The 20,927-nt window shown below is 48.0% G+C and overlaps 1 protein-coding gene across 1 annotated transcript in view; it reads left to right on the forward strand.

The window, feature by feature from the left end:
• Window positions 1-18,280, forward strand: part of LOC147105233 (high mobility group protein HMG-I/HMG-Y-like) — a 134,019-nt gene extending 115,739 nt beyond the window's left edge. Inside the window, exon 6 of the mRNA XM_086011388.1 lies at window positions 16,630-18,280. Within this exon, the coding sequence (XP_085867514.1) occupies window positions 16,630-16,692 (63 nt within the window). The 3' untranslated portion in view covers window positions 16,693-18,280. The remainder of the gene's footprint in view (window positions 1-16,629) is intronic.
• The last annotated feature ends 2,647 nt before the right edge of the window (window positions 18,281-20,927 follow it).

Consider the following 20,927-nt stretch of genomic DNA (forward strand, 5'->3'; position numbering starts at 1 on the left):
GACTTTACTATTCGAAGGTCAGGGCGAATCTGCCCTATAAATCATGCCACAGCACTTATATACCGGTGTGGTCACCGTCGGTATTACCGTATACAGAAGCCAAACAAGTAGTGCCACACCTAAAATAGTTCTCTTAAAGGTGAACGGTTACATACACTACAATCCTCCCTTTTTAGCTTACAACATACGTATTCCCCATTAACATAACATATATTCAACTTCATGTAAAACAATTTACAGATATAGTCTCTGCGGAAAACAGTTCACGATTCAGTCTCTGGTCTTGACTCGGTCCGAACAACATCTCTGTGGTGTAGCCGGTTCACATTGCTAGCGTGACTCATCCAATAGTCTTTCCCTTGACGTAACAGCTTGAACTTCTGTCCTGCTGAACCAGCAGTGCTGACTTTTACAAACAGCTGGACTGCCTTCGTAATTTTTCCCTACTTTCCCATTAGAAGTAATAATGATTTAGATGGTTATCATCTTCGGCTTCGGCTTTTCCTTTTTTGCTTCTTGGAGACTCTCGGGGCTCCCTTATCAGCTGCCAGCTGTAGCGCCACCATCTCCCTATGTTCTTTAGACTTTAAGTGCTTCATCCTGATTTCTGCACTTTGGGAGTTTTCATCACAAGCTGGGCAGACCAAGTCCTCGTAATATTCCGTGTCACTCAACAGGTCATGGTAATATTCGGTGTCATCCTGAGCTAGTCTAGCGAGAGGGCCTGCTACTTCTTCCTTACCCCACTGGACGTTAGCCGACTGTTGTTCCCTCCCTAGACATCTTTCCTGAAGAGACTTCTTTATGCGTTCATATTCATCCCACTCTTCCTGGGTTTCCTGCAAATCCTTCACTAATGACTTCAATACTTCCCCTTCCATCGGAGATTGATTGATCGGGCTATTCAATCCTTCTACTGGAGCATCTGTTTCAACAGTCTGTTGTTCCCATTGACGTGATTCAGCGTACTTTTGGCATCCCAGTAAAATCTGTGTTGCACCCTCAGCTATATCCGTAACTTTTGAGAGCTCCGAACTCCTTCCCTCTGAAGATTGAAGCTCGTGTTCAGATTGTTCCCATTGCAGAGTCTTGTCCCTCAACATATGAAGGAGTTGGCTGACCGTTAACTCTTCCGCGGGAACACTGTGAATCAGAGTCTTCTCCATTTCATCCACCTTTTCCTCCAATGCTTTCACCTTCTTTTCCTCTTGGACTTTGGCTTTCAGCGCTCGGAGAAGTTGTGCCATGATGCTATCTAGCTCTTGTGCCATGATGCTCTCTAGCTCATGTCTTACAGTCTCTGTGTTTCTTACAGTTTCCTTTTCTTCCGCTGAAAGGATTCCCAGTTGAATCTGTTCTTCAAGTTGTTGAACCTCGGTCATTGCCGCCTCATATTTGTCTTGGGTTTCCTTCAATAATTTTCTGAGTTCTTGGACATCTTGCCTTTCATGTTCTGCCATGTCTTTCACCTCTAATTTCTCCTCTATGGATGGAACTTCTACCGATGAGTCTGTCTTGGCCTTGAGCTCATCAAGAATTTCCTGCAGCCTTTGGACTTCTTGCTCATGTTCAACCTTTAGTTGCTCATATGCTTCTACTGAAACTAGCTTTTCGGAGGTTGCCGAGTTAACCCCCTCCAGAATTGTAGCCTGGGCCTGTTCATACTGTTCTTTCAACTTCTCACACTCTGCTTGTAAGGAGTCGTAGAGAAGAACTGGAATAAAATCCTGGCTTCCTGAAGATTCCTCTTCATTTGCTTCTTTCGCAATTTTCTGTTGGAGTTCAGCCAAGGCTGCTATGCTATCTGCCTCTCGAAGTCTCACTGCCATCAAATCTTCTTTATTCTTGCAGTCTATCTCAGCCATTTTCCCTTTACTTTCATTTAACTGAGTGAGTAGTGTGGTAAACCACTTTTATCGTTCACTATCGTTACACTATAGTTATCACTGTTGTATTGTTATCACTGTTCTCACTGTTGTATCACTATACGAGGTCGCCTCTTGTCGCGCTGTTATACCTGGGCTGACCACCTCCGACTCCGCCCATGGCTCCACCTACCTGCCCAGGTATAAAGGTAGTCGACTGGCTGGTATTCCTCCTTGTTGGACCCGATCACCCACGAGGGTGGGCTCTGTTATTTAGTCAATAAAAACCTTTAGTTACGTTCCTAACTCGTCACTTTTTATTGGACGAATTGATAGGTATATCAATTTTATTGACTAAATTTTAAAGATGTCTACTACTGGCCAGCCAGAAGCCCTCCCAGAAGCACAGCCACAGCAGCTTTCAGACACCGGGCTACACCAGCCACACCAGCCGGCTTGGCTGCAAGCCCTCAAACCACCGTACCTGGATCTAAACCCACAGGCAGCAAACTCAGCCCTCAACTTCAAACACTGGCTGGACTGCTTCGAATCCTACCTGGAAGAATCCGGCGTCCCTCAGAGATCCAAACTAAGAGTTCTGAACGCCCAAGCGAGCCCGAGAGTATACGCACTCACCCAGGACACGACTACATACGAGGCCGCTATCAACCTACTGAAACAGCAGTACCGGAGCCCGGTAAATTACATGTACACCAGGCACCTCCTAAGATCCCGCCCGCAACAGCCAGGAGAGTCTGTAGCTGAATTTTTACGGGCGCTAAGAGCACTCGGCAGGAACTGTGACTTTAAAGCGGTGACGGCTGTTGAAAATACGGAAGATAATATCCGCGATGCCTTTGTGAAAGGCCTACGGTCCGACTACTCACGGCAAAGACTGCTTGAAGCTAAAGACCTCGACCTGGACAAAGCTGAAGCCCTCGCTCTCTCCCTAGAGGTGGCCCATCAGGACCAGGAGGCGTTTTCCAGGTACTGCTCGCGACCCTGGGACTCGGGCCCGACCCCTACCGCAATACCCTTCGCAGCGCCGCCCCCGGGACCTACCTCAGCGTCGGCGTCCCGGACCCGACCGGGACCGCCACCCCCGGTACCGGCTCCGACATTGGGCACCCGCGATCGGGCCGCCGGCTGCTTCTTTTGCGGCCAGGAGAAGCACCCGAGGTCGCGCTGCCCAGCCAGGAACTCTACCTGCTCAACCTGCAGGAAGAAAGGCCACTTCTCTAAGGCCTGCAGGAGCGGATCTTCAGAGGCCAGCAGTGCCTCATGCGAACTGTGGGGGCGGCCATCTTCTTTCAAGGCAACTGAGGCCAGCATCCCCACACGTGAGTCATGGGGGTGGCCATCTTTGATCAAGGCAACCGACCCCAATAGTGCCTCATGTGAGTTATGGGGGCAGCCATCTTCTCCGCCATTTTGTCCTACCTCGTGGGAGACGCCATTTTACCCACCACGCCCGACTGCCACCGGGCCCCCGGACCCGACGACCGCCTCGCCCGCAGACGACAACGACTCGCTTACCTACACACTAGCCTCCGTCACTCTGGATCAAGCCCGCCCACACCACCTGTCCAAGTCGATGATGGACATCAAAGTAAACGGCCACGCCACGACCTGCCTGTTCGACAGCGGAAGCACGGAGAGCTTCATCCACCCAGACACGGTGAGCCACTACTCCCTCCCTGTCCTGCCAACGCGCAACCGAATCTCGATGGCATCGAGGTCCCACGCCACGGACATTAGCGGCTACTGTGTTGTGACCTTGTCGGTTAAGGGTACGGAGTATAAAAATTTTAAACTCCTCGTCCTCCCCCAGCTCTGCGCTGCCGTCCTACTAGGGCTGGACTTCCAATCCCACCTCCAAAGTGTAACCCTAGCATACGGTGGACCCCTCCCCCCACTCACAGTCGACAACCAGCGAATGTTAAACCGCCCACCGCGTAACACCTGCAGCCTATCCACCCTCAAGGTGCCGCCACCTTCCCTGTTCGCTAACCTCACCCCTGACTGCAAACCCGTCGCTACCAAGAGCAGGCGGTACAGCGCTGGGGACAGAGCCTTCATTAGCTCTGAGGTGCGGCGCCTCCTGAAAGAGGGCATTATCGAGGGGAGCAACAGCCCCTGGCGTGCCCAGGTCGTGGTCGTTAAGACCGGCGATAAAAATCGCCTGGTCATCGACTACAGCCAGACCATAAACAGATACACCCAGCTGGACGCATACCCCCTTCCCCGCATATCTGACATGGTCAATCAGATTGCACAATACCGCGTATTCTCGACCATCGACCTTAAGTCGGCCTACCACCAACTCCCTATCCACCCCGAGGACCGCCAGTACACCGCCTTCGAGGCGAATAGGCGCCTATACCACTTCCTTAGGGTCCCCTTCGGTGTCACCAACGGGGTCTTGGTCTTCCAAAGGGAGATGGACCGGATGGTTGACCAGAACGGACTGCAGGCCATATTCCCCTATCTAGATAACGTCACCATCTGCGGCCGCGACCGGCAGGACCATGACGTGAATCTGGAGAAATTCCTCCGTACGGCCCAACGGCTGAACCTCACCTACAATAAGGAGAAATGTGTGTTTAACACCTCGCGCCTTGCCATCCTTGGCTGTGTAGTAGAGAACGGACTCATCGGCCCCGACCCCGAAAGAATGCGCCCCCTCATGGAGCTACCCCTCCCCCACTGCCCTAAGGCACTTAAGAGAACCCTGGGGCTCTTCGCCTACTATGCCCAATGGGTGCCCAATTATGCGGACAAAGCCAGACCCCTCATGAAGTCCACATCCTTCCCCCTCATGGAGGAAGCGTGCGCGGCCTTCTCCCTCATCAAGGGAGACATAGCCAAGGCCACAATGCACGCAGTGGATGAGTCCATCCCCTTCCAAGTGGAGAGCGATGCATCCGACTTCGCCCTAGCCGCTACCCTTAACCAGGAGGGGAGGCCGGTGGCCTTCTTCTCAAGGACCCTACAGGGCCCCGAGATCCGACACTCGTCGGTCGAGAAGGAAGCCCAGGCAATTGTGGAGGCGGTACGGCGCTGGAGGCATTACCTGGCAGGCAAACGATTTACCCTCCTCACCGACCAACGTTCGGTTGCTTTCATGTTTAATAACAAGCTGAGGGGCAAAATCAAGAATGACAAGATCTTGAGGTGGAGAATCGAGCTATCCACCTACGATTATGATATCTTGTACCGGCCAGGTAAGCTGAACGAACCCCCTGATGCTCTTTCACGAATTACATGCGCCAGCGCGCATATTGATAGACTTCAGACCCTCCACAACGACCTCTGCCACCCCGGGGTCACCAGACTTTACCATTTCATTAAGGCCCGCAACCTGACCTACTCCATCGAGGAGGTCAGGACCATGACCAGGAACTGCCAGACCTGCGCCGAGTGCAAACCGCACTTCTATAGGCCGGACAGAGCAAGCCTGATCAAGGCCACCCGCCCCTTCGAGCGCCTGAGCATCGACTTTAAGGGGCCTCTACCGTCATCTGACCGCAATGTGTACTTCCTCAACATCGTTGATGGGTACTCCCGTTTCCCTTTTGCCTTCCCCTGCCCAGACATGACCAGTACCACGGTCATCAAGTGCCTGAACGACCTCTTCGCCTTGTTCGGGTTCCCGAACTATATACATAGTGACCGGGGCTCCTCCTTCATGAGCGAGGAACTCCGTCAGTTCCTACTAGCGAGAGGTATTGCAGCAAGTAGGACCACCAGCTACAACCCCCGAGGGAACGGCCAGGTGGAAAGAGAGAATGCGACGGTATGGAAGGCCGTCCTCTTAGCCTTAAAGTCTAAGGGCCTCCCAACCTCCCGCTGGCAGGAAGTCCTCCCGACAGCGCTGCACTCCATCCGGTCACTACTTTGCACTGCCGTTAACGCCACCCCCCATGAACGAATGTTTGTTTTCCCCAGGAAGTCGACTACGGGAACCACTCTACCAACCTGGCTGACCTCTCCGGGGCCCGTCTTGCTGTGAAAGCACGTGAGGGCGCATAAAACGGACCCCCTGGTCGAGAGGGTGAACCTCCTGCACGCCAACCCCCAGTACGCCTACGTGGCTTACCCAGACGGGCGGGAGGACACTGTCTCCTTACGAGACCTCGCACCCTCGGGCACTCCGGAGACACCACCTTTACCCCCCCCCACCACCCCCCCAATTCCAGCCCAGGTAGACGGCATGCCGGAACCCCACGAGCCTTCGCCGACCACGCAGACACCAGCATTAACACCGGATAATGCAGCACCGCCGCTGCGACGATCGGAGAGGCTCACGAGGCCTCCGGACAGACTGACATACCAGAACTGGTAGTACACTTCACCCCGCCGGACTCAAATCTAAACAAGGGGTGAATGTGGTAAACCACTTTTATCGTTCACTATCGTTACACTATAGTTATCACTGTTGTATTGTTATCACTGTTCTCACTGTTGTATCACTATACGAGGTCGCCTCTTGTCGCGCTGTTATACCTGGGCTGACCACCTCCGACTCCGCCCATGGCTCCACCTACCTGCCCAGGTATAAAGGTAGTCGACTGGCTGGTATTCCTCCTTGTTGGACCCGATCACCCACGAGGGTGGGCTCTGTTATTTAGTCAATAAAAACCTTTAGTTACGTTCCTAACCCGTCGCTTTTTATTGGACGAATTGATAGGTATATCAAGTAGTCCCTTATTCTGGGCTGAGAGATATTGCACCTTCTCCTGTAGACCATTGCACTCCTTCTCTGCTCGACATAGCTGGTTACTGCTGATTTGGTTCTGTGTTTCAAGTTCCAACATCCTTTGCTTAGCTTCTTTCAGTTTCGCCCCTATAAGCTCCTCTTGCAACATGGCCACATTATTCTCATCAGGTAAAGAAGCGTTTCTCTTTTCTATGTCCAAGATTTTTTTCTGCATCTCTTTAAGTGCACACTGCAATTCAGCTTCTCTTAACCTTGCCTGCACTAGCTCCGTCTCCAATTGCAGAACAAAATCCTCAGTGTAGCGTGGTTTGCCTTTATGCTGTATCTCTAGATCATGCAAATATTCTAACTCCTGAACATCATAAGGGAGATGTGATCGGTAATTGGTCACGATGGCTCTATGGTCGCTCTCTGCTTGAGCTAGCTGCTTCTGTTGTCTTTCCAGATTCTCCCATTCGGTGTCATAGAACTTTTTCATTGTTTTCATCTCTTGTACGAGACGGTAACTCAATTGTTCTAATTGTTGTCGTTGTTCGGTGGAGTTCTGTTCTGAAACTTTGTTCTTCTCTGGAGCATAAGCCTTTATGCATGCCTTCGTTTTTCCAACCTTCGTCGGCAAGTCCATTTCAGCCTTGTCTTTCATATTTGGGTTGGTCTTATCGTCATCCGTTTCAGAATCTGAGCTGCTTGTCTGCACCGAGTCCTCACTCGTTATGGCTTTTAGATAGTGCCATTCCATGTCTATTTTCTTGATCCACTCCCGTCCTAGAAGTGGTGGTCCTCCCTCATGTAGTACGTATAAGTTCATTCTTGGGTGTTCTTTACCCCATCTCTCACTTTGACTCTTATCTTTCCCATGGGGTATACTTTATGCCCCGTGTATGTCTGCAATACGAACTTGGTATCTCTTAAGGGTATGTGTGAGAATAGCCGGTGGTAATCCCTTCGATTTATGACTGATAGAGCTGATCCAGTGTCCAACTCCATTTTCACTTGGATTCCAGCTATTTTCAGCATGACCCAGATAGTTTGTAGGTCAGCTTCCTTACTCACATTGTGAATTCTCAGACTACCCAGCTCCTGGCCGTTTGGGTCTGAGTCTGAATTCTGTTCGTCTGAACTCTTCTCAGCCACCTTGTGTACCTTGTTGTACCTTTCCTGTGATGGCTTCCTTTGGTTGTTGGTCCTTTGGTTGTTGGTCTTCTTCCCTGACCGGCATACCTTAGCTATGTGACCCAGTTTGCCACATTTCCTACATTCCTGGTTCTTAAACCAGCATTGGTTCTGGTCGTGTGTTGTCTTCCCACAACGATAGCATTTTGTTGTTGTCGAGGTAATTTGATCCACACTTAGTGCTGCTGTCTTTAGCTGCATTTCCGCAGTTCCCTTCGCTGCGGCTTCGTGCGATGCTGCAATAAGGACAGCCCTGTCAAGTGTAAGGTCGTTCTCTTCGAGTAGTCGCTTTTGCGTTCCTTCCTTTGCCAACCCGCACACGAACTTGTCTCGCAATGCCTCTGTCAGATTCCCTCCAAACTGGCAGTATTTCGCTAGTCTCCGCAGTTCGACCAAGTATTCTGCGTTGCTTTCGTCTTTCCGTTGCGTTCTCGCATAGAATTTGAATCGTTCAGCCAACATCAACGGTGTAGGGTTCAAGTGGTCCTTCAGGACAGCCACAATATCATCGAAAGTCTGATCCGCCGGTTTAGCTGGTGCTAGTAGATGCTTCAAGAGCCCGTATGTCTTTGCGCCCATCGAGTTCAGCAAGGTTATAGCTTTGTCATCTTCTTCTATTTTATTGGCCTCACAATAGATCTCAATGCATTCCACGTACGTGGCCCAGTCTTCTACCTCGGAATTAAAATTGTTGATGTTACCACGCTTAGGCATCTTCCTCTCTTTGGGAACAACACAAGTATTTCTTTAAATTATTATTTCTTTTTTTTTTCTAAGATGGCGGCTTTTCCCGCGAAAATGGCGGTTTCCCGCTCTTTCCTTCTCTCCCCGCCCCTTCAATGGCGGTTTCCCGCGTCTGTCGTCTTCTCCGCCTAATGGCGGCTTCCCGCGTTTCTTCCCTGGTGGGAGGGGTACGCTTTCCTCACAGCGGACAGGTTCAGCCACTGGGCTGGCTCTCGCACAGTTCCCCTTACTCGGCTCTGTCTCTCTCTCCCGCTCGCACGGCTCTACCGGCTCTGGGTACACCCCGTTGACGGAGAACAGTTCAGCCGCTGGACTGGCTCTCGCGCAGTCTCTCTCCCCTTGCTCGGCTCTGTCTCTCTCTCTCCCGCCCGCTCGGCTCTACCGGCGCTGGGTACTCCCGTTGGCGGAGAACAGTTCAGCCGCTGGACTGGCTCTCGCGCAGTCTCCCTTGGTCGGCTCTGTTTCTCCCGCACGCTCGGTTCCCATTCGCCTCCCAGCCCTCTCGCAGTCCGGTGCTTCCCTCCCCGGCTGCGGCTGAGTTTCTCTCTTCCCGCGCATACGCTCCCGGTCTCAGCGCTTCGTGGCTTCGGTCGCTGCCCGGCTTTCCCGCCGATCGCGGTCTGGCTGTCTCACGACGCCGTTGGACCCAACTTCCCGTCCGGCTCCTTTCCCCCTCGACCGTGGTCGAGTGCACAGCCCTTATCCTCCGGATATTCTTTACACTTTCCCTTACTCACAGTCTCCGTGGCCGCCTTGCTTCCTGCTGATCGGCTCACTCCGCACCGTGGCAGAAGGGACAGTCAGTGCCTGTTGCTGATGGAAGCTTTTGTTGCTAAAGTCTTCCTCCTTTCTATTGCTGCAGCCTCGTGTTTTCTCCCAGCAGAACGACGAGGGCGGTTGCCTCTCTTCGACGCTCTTTAGTTGCTTTGGTAGTCTTGCCGCAGGGTACGATCGGACTCGTCGCCACTGTAAAGTCTGTGGGTTGTGCAGTTAATAACGACACAGACTTCAGGAGTAACAAACAAACAGGACTTTACTATTCGAAGGTCAGGGCGAATCTGCCCTATAAATCATGCCACAGCACTTATATACGGGTGTGGTCACCGTCGGTATTACCGTATACAGAAGCCAAACAAGTAGTGCCACACCTAAAATAGTTCTCTTAAAGGTGAACGGTTACATACACTACAGCCTTTCAACCTGTTGTACCTTCACCTGCTCTCTGAAGGAGTCTCAGTTTCTCTACTGCCTCTCCATAACTAAATCCTCTCATCCTTAGACAAAAGCAAAATACTGCGGATGCAGGAAATCTGAAATAGAAACCGCAAATGCTGGAAATACTCAGCAGGCCAGGCAGCATCTGTGGAGAGAGAAAGAGAGTTAACGTTTCAGGTCGATGACCTTTCATCAGAACTGGAAGAAGTTAGAGATGTAACCGATTTTAAGCAGGTGCAGGGGCAGGGAAAGGGAGGGGGGGGATGAACAAAAAGGAGGGTCTGTGACAGTGCCAGGTGCTGAGAGCCTGCTTGTCCCTCTTGTTGTTGCACATCTAAAGTACAAAAAGAGGAGGCGTCAGAATGGTTTCATGAGGAACAAACTTGTTACTTTCAGTAGAAAGAGTGATGCGAGAGTTTCATATGACTCATTGTCACCATTTTCTCCTAGCTGTTATGAGCTGTTTTTTTCCCCTTAAAAATAAAGTAAAAAGTGAGAATAACCTATCACTTACAATAACATTTAGGTGTCCGCCTGCCATGATGGATCTGATGACAGGTGAATCCAACATGCTTTGTGAGGCTTATGTGGTGTGAATGCATATAAGGATGTGAGTGAATAGACACTTCCAATGAAGGCTGGTGTAGTAAAGGGCACCTTCTTATTCCATGGGCATTGATGATAAGCATTTGAAATATTTTAACACAGTATGAGGGGGTGGTCAGTGCAAGTGGTTTAGTCGTATGCAGTTTTGGAAGGTGTGGCTGGGTCCTCTCACCTTGCCTGATCTGGTAAGATCATTAAACTTGTTCTGGCACTCTATGGCCATGAATTGGTCTTTTTCCTTGCAGTCCTACTCCAGCTATCTCCTTCTACTGGCCCTGAGCAGCTCTCCTTTCTGTCTGTTCCAAGGAGGGCCATCTTTCTTGACATAACTTGCTGTAGCAGCACTATACCATCTGAATCTGCAAACTAAGGGACTCTGCGCCCTACAACAGATCTTTCCGACATTTGGATGATAATAAAAATGACCCTTGAAGCTGCTGCAGGCCTTAAATCCTGCATCTGCACACTATTTCCTGTCCCTCAGTGGGGCAAGCTCCCAATCAGAGGCATTTCCAACATCAGCAGGCCCCAATTATTGAAATGGACTGTGACTCACTGAATATGCCTGAGCTGATCCGCGACGAGGTGCAACCAGCAGCACAGGAGCTGAACGAGGTTAGAAAGAATGTATTTGCACAGTGGGTGGTTAGGAGGTGGAATTCTCTGCCACAAACCATTATTGAAACAGGGACCATAAGTACTGTAGAAAGGGAATTAGTTCGTTGTTGAAAAAGGGAAGTATTGGAAGTGAGTAGGAGAGTGGGATTAGACAATGTGGCTCACATGGAAAAAAGCACCAGCACAGACTTGATGGATCATGTGGCTGTTTCCGTTCTGTAACTTTCTATAATTCTATAATTGCTGCAACTCTGCTGCCACCCTAGTTGAGATCAGCTAGCTCAACACAAGACTAGAAAAAGATAAATATTTTCATTAAGCACAGATTTTCATTTCCCTTGAGTATAGAAGTTTGAAGGATGACAAATTGAGCTGTTTAAAATGACAAAGGATTCAATAGGGTAGGCCCAGAGAAGCTATTTCTTCTAGTGGGGGAATCTAGAACAAGGGGACACAATCTTCAAATTAGAGGTAGGCCATTCAGGAGTGAAATCAGGAAGCACTTTTTCTCTGAAAGGATAGTGGAAATCTAGAACTCGCTTCCCCCAAAAGGTTGGATGCTGGGTCAGTTGAAATTTTCAAGACTGAGATCAATAGATTTTTGTTAGGTAAGGGTATCAAGGGATATGGATTAAAGACGGGTAAATGGAATTCAGGTCCAGGTCAGCCATGATCTGAGAATGGTGGAACACTCGAGGGGCTGAATGGCCTACCTGTTCCTATGTTCTAATGTTCCTATTAAGAATATGGGAAGATACTAAACCAGAAAAGGAGATGATTACATTTTCATTGTTTTTACATCCTTAAGTACATGGTGGGGGTGGGGGTGGGGGTGGGGGTAGGGGTGGGGGTAGGAGGTGAGGGTGTGGGTGGGGGTAGGGGTGGGGGTAGGGGGTGGGGGTGGGGGTGGGTTTAGACCTATTACAAATTTGTAATCCAGGAAAACTTCTTCAAACTTGATCCTACTATCCACCAGCACCAGACAGTGAGCAGATGTTACTCATACAAGATTGGCCTCTTTTTTCAGTATTGCCGCTCAGGACCTTTATGTCTGCCTGTAATAGTCACATGTCTCTGCCTCAAGGGCTAAGCATTTACCCACATCTGGACAACTTGCTAGGAAGAGTATATTTCAGGACAAACTGAGGGATATGTTCCCCGTTCACTCTCCATTTTTGACACGCTAGTCCATTTAGTGAACTTGGAGAAGTTGAAAATAGGAGTCAGGTTCCTGATGTAATTTATCTACCTGGAGAACATTTTTTTTTGGATAGTCAGATTATCCCTCACATTATTTCATAGATTCACAACTAAGGCCCAGCTCAGATCTTTGGGGCCAGTGGCAGTAGCCATCTTGGTTATTCTGCAAGGCAGACTTTTAGTGATGCCCTTTCAGCTGACTCTGTGGGCACATTAATCACTCAACGCTTTGTCTTACTTCTCAATTGATGGGAGAACACTTGGGGAATTGTATGGACTCAGTGCAAGGTCTGACTCCTGTTGTCTCCCTCATATCCCAGTATGCCTAATCTTCCAGGTGAAGTTTTACAGTTGAGCTGCTTCTTCAGGAAGATGTTGGTGTTTAATAAGAGTACAATATAATTGCTCGCTGAGCTTTTTTAAATTTAGAAGTTTGTAGTTCATGAAGCTTAAGAAAATTACATGAAAAAGTTACACTAGGGGTAATTATTATCCCTTCGCTCAGTGCACATTGTGCAAATGCATTAAAAAAAAACTATTCCCAACTCCCTTGGACTGTTCCAGGGTTTACCTTTCATGGTGTTTAACATTTTTTTTATTGTTCCTCCGGTATATGAGCGTCGCTGGCAAGGCCAACATTTATTGCCCATCCCTAATTGCCCTTGAGAAGGTGGTGGTGAGCCGCCATCTTGAACCGCTGTAGTCCATGTAGTGAAGGTACTCCCACAATGCTGTTAGGGAGGGTGTTCCAGGATTTTGACCCAGAGATGCTGAAGGAACGGCGATATATTTCCAAATGTAAGAAGTCACACAACACCAGGTTATAGTCCAACAGCTTTATTTGAAATCACAAGCTTTTGGAGTGCTGCTCCTTCGTCAGGTGAAGTGGAGAGATGCATAAAGACACAGCTTATATTGTCAGAGAATAATGTCAGATGTTTACAGGTAATCTTTCTAATTGCCATTTATCACACCTCGGCAGAGAGATAATCACAGCAAACAAAGGTGTGAATGGTGTTCAAACAGGTCAGTCAGGAAAACATTACATGTATCTTTATGCATCTCTCCACTTCACCTGATGAAGGAGCAGCGCTCCGAAAGCTTGTGATTTCAAATAAAGCTGTTGGACTATAACCTGGTGTTGTGTGACTTCTTACATTTGTTCACCCCAGTCCAACACCAGCATCTCCACACCATGATATATTTCCAAGTCAGGATGGTGTGTAACTTGGAGGGGAACTTGGAGGTGATGGTGTTCCCATGCGCCTGCTGCCCTTGTCCTTCTAGGTGGTAGAGGTCGGGGGTTTGGGAGGTGCTGCCGAAGAAGCCTTGGCGAGTCGCTACACTGCATCTTCTAGATAGTACACCTTGCAGCCACGGTGCGCCGGTGGTGGAGGGAGTGAATGTTTAAGGTGGTGGATGAGGTGCCAATCAAGCGGGCTGCTTTGTCCTGGATGGTGTTGAACTTCTTGAGTGTTGTTGAAGCTGCACTCATCCAGGCAAGTGGAGAGTATTTCATCACATTCCTGACTTGTGCCTTGTAGATGGCAGAAAGGCTTTGGGAAGTCAGGCGGTGAGACACTTGCTGCAGAATACCTAGCCTCTGACCTGCTCTTGTTGCCACAGTATTTATGTGGCTGGTCCAGTTAAGTTTCTGGTCAATGGTGACCCCCAGGATGTTGATGGTGGGGGATTCGGAAATGGTAATGCCGTTGAATGTCAAGGGAAGGTGGTTAGACTCTTGTATTGTTGGGGATAGTCATTGCCTTGTGGGGCGTGAATATTACTTGCCACTTATCAGCCCAAGCCTGAATGTCGCCCAGATCTTGCTGCATGCGGGTATGGACTGCTTCATTTTCTGAAGAGTTGCAAATGGAATTGAACACTGTGCAATCATCAGCGAACATCCCCACTTCTGACCTTATGATGGAGGGCAGGTCATTGATGAAGCAGCTGAAGGTGGTTGGGCCTAGGACACTGCCCTAAGGAACTCCAGCAGCGATGTCCTGGGGCTGAGATGATTGACCTCCAACAACCACTACAACCATCTTCCTTTGTGCTAGGTATGACTCCAGCCAGTGGAGAGTTTTCCCCCCGATTCCCATTGACTTCAGTTTTACTAGGGCTCCTTAATGCCAAACTCGGTCAAATGCTGCCTTGATGTCAAGTGCAGTCACTCTCAGCTCACCTCTGTTGTCCATGTTTGGACCAAGGCTGTAATGAGGTCTGGAGCTGAGTGGTCCTGGCAGAACCCAAACTAAGCATCAGTGAGAAGGTTATTGGTGAGTAAGTGCCACTTGATAGCACTATCGACAACACCTTCCATCACTTTGCTGATGATTGAGAGTAGACTGATGGGGCAGTAATTGGCCGGATTGGACTTGTCCACAAAAAGCAGGACAGGACATACCTGGACAGTTTTCCACATTGTTGGGTAGATGCCAGTGTTGTAGCTGTACTGGAACAGCTTGGCTAGAGGCATGGCTAGTTCTGGAGCACGATAGCCAGGATGTTGTCAGGGTCCATAGCCTTTGCTGTATCCAGTGCGCTCAGCCGTTTCTTGATATCACGTGGAGTGAATCAAATTGGCTGAAGACTGGCTTCTGTGATGGTGGGGACCTCAGGAGGAGGCCGATATGGATCATCCACTCGGCATTTCTGGCTGAAGATGGTTGCAAACGCTTCAGCCTTGTCTTTTGCACTCGCGTGCTGGGCTCCGCCATCATTGAGGATGGGGATATTCACGGAGCCTCCTCCTCCCGTTAGTTGTTTAATGGTCCACCACCATTCACGACTGATTGTGGCAGAACTACAAAGCTTTGATCTGATCTGTTGATTGTGGGATCGCTTAGCTCTGTCTATAGCATGCTGCTTCCGCTGTTTAGCATGCATGTAGTCCTGTGTTGCAGCTTACCCAGGTTGGCACGTCATTTTTAGGCACACCTGGTACTGCTCCTGAACACTCCTTATTGGACCAGGGATGGTAATGGTAGAGTGAGGGATATGCTCGGCCATGAGGTTACAGATTGTGGTGGAATACAATTCTGCTGCTGCTGATGGCCCACAGCGCCTCATGGATGCCCAGTTTTGAGCTGCTGGATCTGTCCCATTTAGCACGGTAGTAGTGCCACACAACACGATGGAGGGTGTCCTCAGTGTGAAAACAGGATTTCATTGCCACAATGACTGTGCGGTGGTCACTGCTACCAGTGCTGTCATGGACAGATGCATCTGCGACAGGTAGATTGGACAAGGTCAAGTAGGTTTTCCCCCTCGTGTTGGTTCTCTCACCACCTGCCACAGGCCCAGTCTGGCAGCTATGTCCTTCAGGACTCGGCCAGTAGTGGTGCTACCGCGCCACTCTTGGTGCTACCGCGCCACCCTTGGTGATGGAGATTCTGTACCCTTGCTACTCAGTGCTTCTTCCAAGTGGTATTCAACATGGCGGAGTACTGATTCATCAGCTGAGGGAGGGCGGTAGGTGGTAATCAGCAGGAGGTTTCTTTGCCCATGCTTGGCCTGAAGCCATGAGATTTCATGGGGTCCAGAGTCAATGTTGAGGATTCCCAGGGCCACTCCCTCCCGACTGTACACCACTGTGCCACCACCTCTGGTGGGTCTGTCCTGCCGGTGGGACAGGACATACCCAGGGATGGGGATGGAGGAGTCGGGGACATTAGCTGAAAGGTATGATTCTGTGAGTATGACTATGTTGCTTCACTAGTCTGTGGGACAGCTCTCACACGTCCCCAGATGTTAGTGAGGAGTCGACTGGGCTGGGTGTGCCGTTGTCGTGTCCGAAGCCGGTGCCGAGGTTGATGCCGCGTGGTCCATCCGGTTATATTCTTATTATTGTTTCTCGTAGCGGTTTGTTACAACTGAGTGGCTTGCTAGGCCATTTCAGAGGGCAGTTAAGAGTCAACCACATTGCTGTGGGTCTGGAGTCGCATATAGGCCAGACCAGGTAAGGACGGCAGATGGGTTTTTACGACAATCCGATAGTTTCATGGTCACCATTACTGATACTAGCTTTTTATTCCAGATTTATTTAATTAACTGAATGTAAATTCCCCAACTGCTAAGGTGGGATTTGAGCTCGTGATCATTAGTCCAGGCTTCGGGATTACTAGTGCAGTAACATAACCACGATGTTACCGTTCCTTGCATTAACTCTAGGGTAACTTCCCCTGTTAACTTGTACACAAGTACTCCAGCTCATTCCCATTCAAATGTCTCCATTCAATTTTTTGTGTGCTTTTTGTTTTATCTATTTTTCTACCTTTTTGCGGATCAGTCCTACTTCCTTTCACTTTCGTTTCATAGCTGCACCACGGCCTTGCGGATTGGCCTGGATTCTACAGTGCAAAAGACAAACGGGAGGGAAATGCACTTGGAAGCCCAAATCAACTCGGTTTATAGGGAAATTGTTTGTTTTTTACAAACTCTATCCAAGTTCTTTGATTGTAATTCTCATTTTTATTTTTGCAGGAAAAGGTGGAGGAGGAAGAAGAGGAGCATGCTTCCCAAGAATCCTCGGAAGAAGATCAGTAAATCTGCAAGACTGGCACTACCTCATTCAACAGATGGCTCCTGTCAATAGCTGGACTAAAAACCCTATCACACTGTTTTCATCATAGTCTTAACAGGGGACTACAACAGCACTGGAACACTACAGTAACTTTTTCTTTTAGTACAGTTCAAGGTATTTCAAAGAAATGGAGGGCGAAATCTAAACCTTCAAGCTCACATACCACATTTTTTTCATTCTGGTAAGCTTCTAAGCCTTGGTTCTCAAGGTTGTTGATGGTTCACGTAGAAAATGTACATCACATGTTGGAGGTGATGACCTTGGCAAACAAAGACAATTGCAGTGGCTGTTCTGATGGTACACCAGAAAGCAACTCTTCACACTTGCCATTGTAATAGAATGTCAACCCAAGCTCCACATCAAAATTCCCTGCTAGATTGTAGAATGATCGGTGCCCACAAATCAAAATGGCTACCACATTCGCGGCCACAACACTATCCACTTTATATTTACTTTTCTTTCATGAATCATTTTTTTGTTTGTTTTTGGCATGGCTTAGAATCATGTAGGTGAACCTGTGTTAGTCTTTGAAATAGATTATGATCTCTTATTTTGTAGACTTGTCTTTCTGAATTTAGGAAGACTAGGCATTTCTCTAGGTTCTATATAATAGTTAACTGTTTGCCTAGAGCTAGTAATTTTTATACTACATTATCAATTAACTTTTATGTTAATATACACCATACTTTAAGTGACATGCAAATACATTTTAAGTGATATCTGAAATTTAAAAGAGTATCGTTTTATTAACAAGTACTTTTGCCCTGTTACTTTTTTCTTATTTTGAGTGCATGTATAATTTTCCGTAATATGAAGCAGCAAAATCTTTTTTGCCCAAGGAAAGGCATTTGACCACAGAATCTCTGAACTGCAGGCAAGTGGATTAGGATTTGGTTTGTCAGTAAACATATGCATTACAGTAATGTACCTTTGACAGTGACAAAGTGGTTTGTGGCCAGGCGAAGATTATTTTCCCCCTTCTGTAGTGATCTTCAGTCCAGAAGAACTTGTCGGTTGCATGAGGCAAAATGTCAGTAAGTGAATTGCTTCTTTTCAAAACTTCAATAATAGTAAAGGGTCAGGTAACACCTGCAAAATAAAAAGTACTGCTAATGGAAACCAATCCACTTAAGAAGAATTCTATTTCTAAACATTTATCTTAAACTCCTACATTGAAAGTACTATCGTTTTTACATAGAAATTATGATACTAATTACACACAGAATTAAAAACTTTTTACCTGGCCTGGAACAGTTACACCAACAGTAGTACATTACTGTCAGCTTGTGATTTAACTGACTTTCCTGTGCCCTGCGGACCAAGTTTATTCATTGGCCCAGTTAAATGAAAGATCACAATTGCTGCATCTCTTTTAGCCCATTCAATATTTACGGTAATATAAAGATTTGTCCTCTGGCAACACAGTTTAATGATTTGTTATTATTCAAGTAAGAGAAAGTATCCCTTTTGCTGGACCGTATAGGCTGTATTTAACAAATTGTGTATATACACAACACAACACAACACAACACACACCACACACACACCACACACACACACCACACACCACACACACACCACACACCACACACCACACACACACCACACACACCACACACCACACACACACCACACACCACACACCACACACACACCACACACCACACACACACACCACACACCACACACACACCACACACACCACACACACCACACACACACACCACACACACCACACACACACACACCACACACACACACCACACACACCACACACCACACACACCACACACACCACACACCACACACACCACACACACCACACACACACACACCACACACACACACACCACACACACCACACACACCACACACACCACACACACCACACACCACACACACCACACACCACACACACACCACACACACCACACACCACACACACACCACACACCACACACACACACCACACACCACACACACACCACACACACCACACACACCACACACACACACCACACACACCACACACACACCACACACACACACACCACACACACCACACACCACACACACACACCACACACCACACACACACCACACACACACCACACACCACACACACACACCACACACCACACACACACCACACACCACACACACACACCACACACCACACACACACCACACACACCACACACACCACACACACACACCACACACACCACACCACACACACCACACACACCACACACACCACACACCACACACACACCACACACACCACACACCACACACACACCACACACACCACACCACACACCACACACACACACCACACACACACACCACACACACCACACACCACACACACACCACACACACCACACACACACCACACACCACACACACACACCACACACACACCACACACACCACACACACCACACACACACCACACACACCACACACCACACACACACCACACACCACACACACACACCACACACACACACCACACACCACACACACCACACACACACACCACACACACACCACACACACCACACACACACCACACACACACACACCACACACCACACACACCACACACACACACCACACACACACCACACACACCACACACACCACACACACCACACACACACCACACACACCACACACACACACACACCACACACACCACACACCACACACACACACCACACACACCACACACCACACACACCACACACACACCACACACACCACACACACACACACCACACACACCACACACACACACCACACACACACACCACACACACCACACACACACACCACACACACACCACACACACCACACACACCACACACACACACCACACACACACACACCACACACACCACACACACCACACACACACCACACACACACACCACACACACACCACACACCACACACACACACCACACACACACACCACACACACACACCACACACACCACACACACACACACACACCACACACACACACACCACACCACACACCACACACACACACACCACACACACCACACACCACACACACCACACACCACACACACGTACACACACATATCTATATATAAAATCCTTTAAAATCCATTGGATACTCAAAGAGAAAGATTGTAAGATGCTGAAAATTAAGCCATGTTGGAGCGGATATTGGATCAAGGCTTAATAAAGGGATAAAAGTGCATTAGAAGATACGAGTTCTACTTTGATTTTTAATTTTCTTGCATGTCTAGGTCCTAGTTTCTGACATGCTGAACTTTGAAACGGAACTATATAGAGACTGATGGTAAAATGGCATTAATAACTGCATATAGAATACAGTTCTTGAGGTATTAATTGACAATAAAGTGCTTTATAAAGTATCTTCATAAATAGATTTGTAATACCTCTCACCAGCTACAACCAAATTATATTACTCAATATTGCTTTACTGTAACAAACACCAAAGATTAGAGATAAGCTATAATTCTACTATATCCATGGTTGGAGATGGCAAATTGTGCTTGTTTAATCAAATTATTCAAATGATGCATAGACATTACTTACAGTTGAACCTAAAGAGAATCAGATTATTTCTTGTTATCTTATTTTCTGGATTACATATTCTGGAAGCAAAGCTGTGGTCATCACTTACCAAGTACATACTTTTAAATATTTGGGGAAAGAAAACATTCCTTACAAATTTCTGAGGGAGTGATTCTCCCCTGATATGGATTTAAAACATTGTAATAGATCAGAATCAAAGAAATGAATGCCTATTCACTTTAAGTTTCTTTTTAAATGAGCATTATGCACAGATAGTGATAGCTTCATTATATAAGTAATTTCAATGGCTTTGCAAAAATATCATTAACAGATTATTCCATGGCCTTTATTAAATATTGTACACATTATTGTAAATGTAGTTTTAATATGCCAGCCAATATGGACCAAACAACAGATGTTCTATAACAAAAGTATTTTTACACAGCCTACTGTGACTTAAAATATCAGAATTTTGAATCTATGAAGCCCTCTTTTACAAAGTACTCAGGCAATTGAATTGAACAGTTTGAGTTTTGTGTCATTTAACAGCATTTGAACAAATACAGAGAACTTATGGCATTGAACAAAAATGGCTGCCAAATTTCAGTAGTCCTG

Source organism: Somniosus microcephalus, chromosome 18 (genome assembly GCF_052327205.1).
Source record: "Somniosus microcephalus isolate GS21.2 chromosome 18, FLI_Smic_1.0, whole genome shotgun sequence".
NCBI classification, from domain to species: domain Eukaryota; kingdom Metazoa; phylum Chordata; class Chondrichthyes; order Squaliformes; family Somniosidae; genus Somniosus; species Somniosus microcephalus.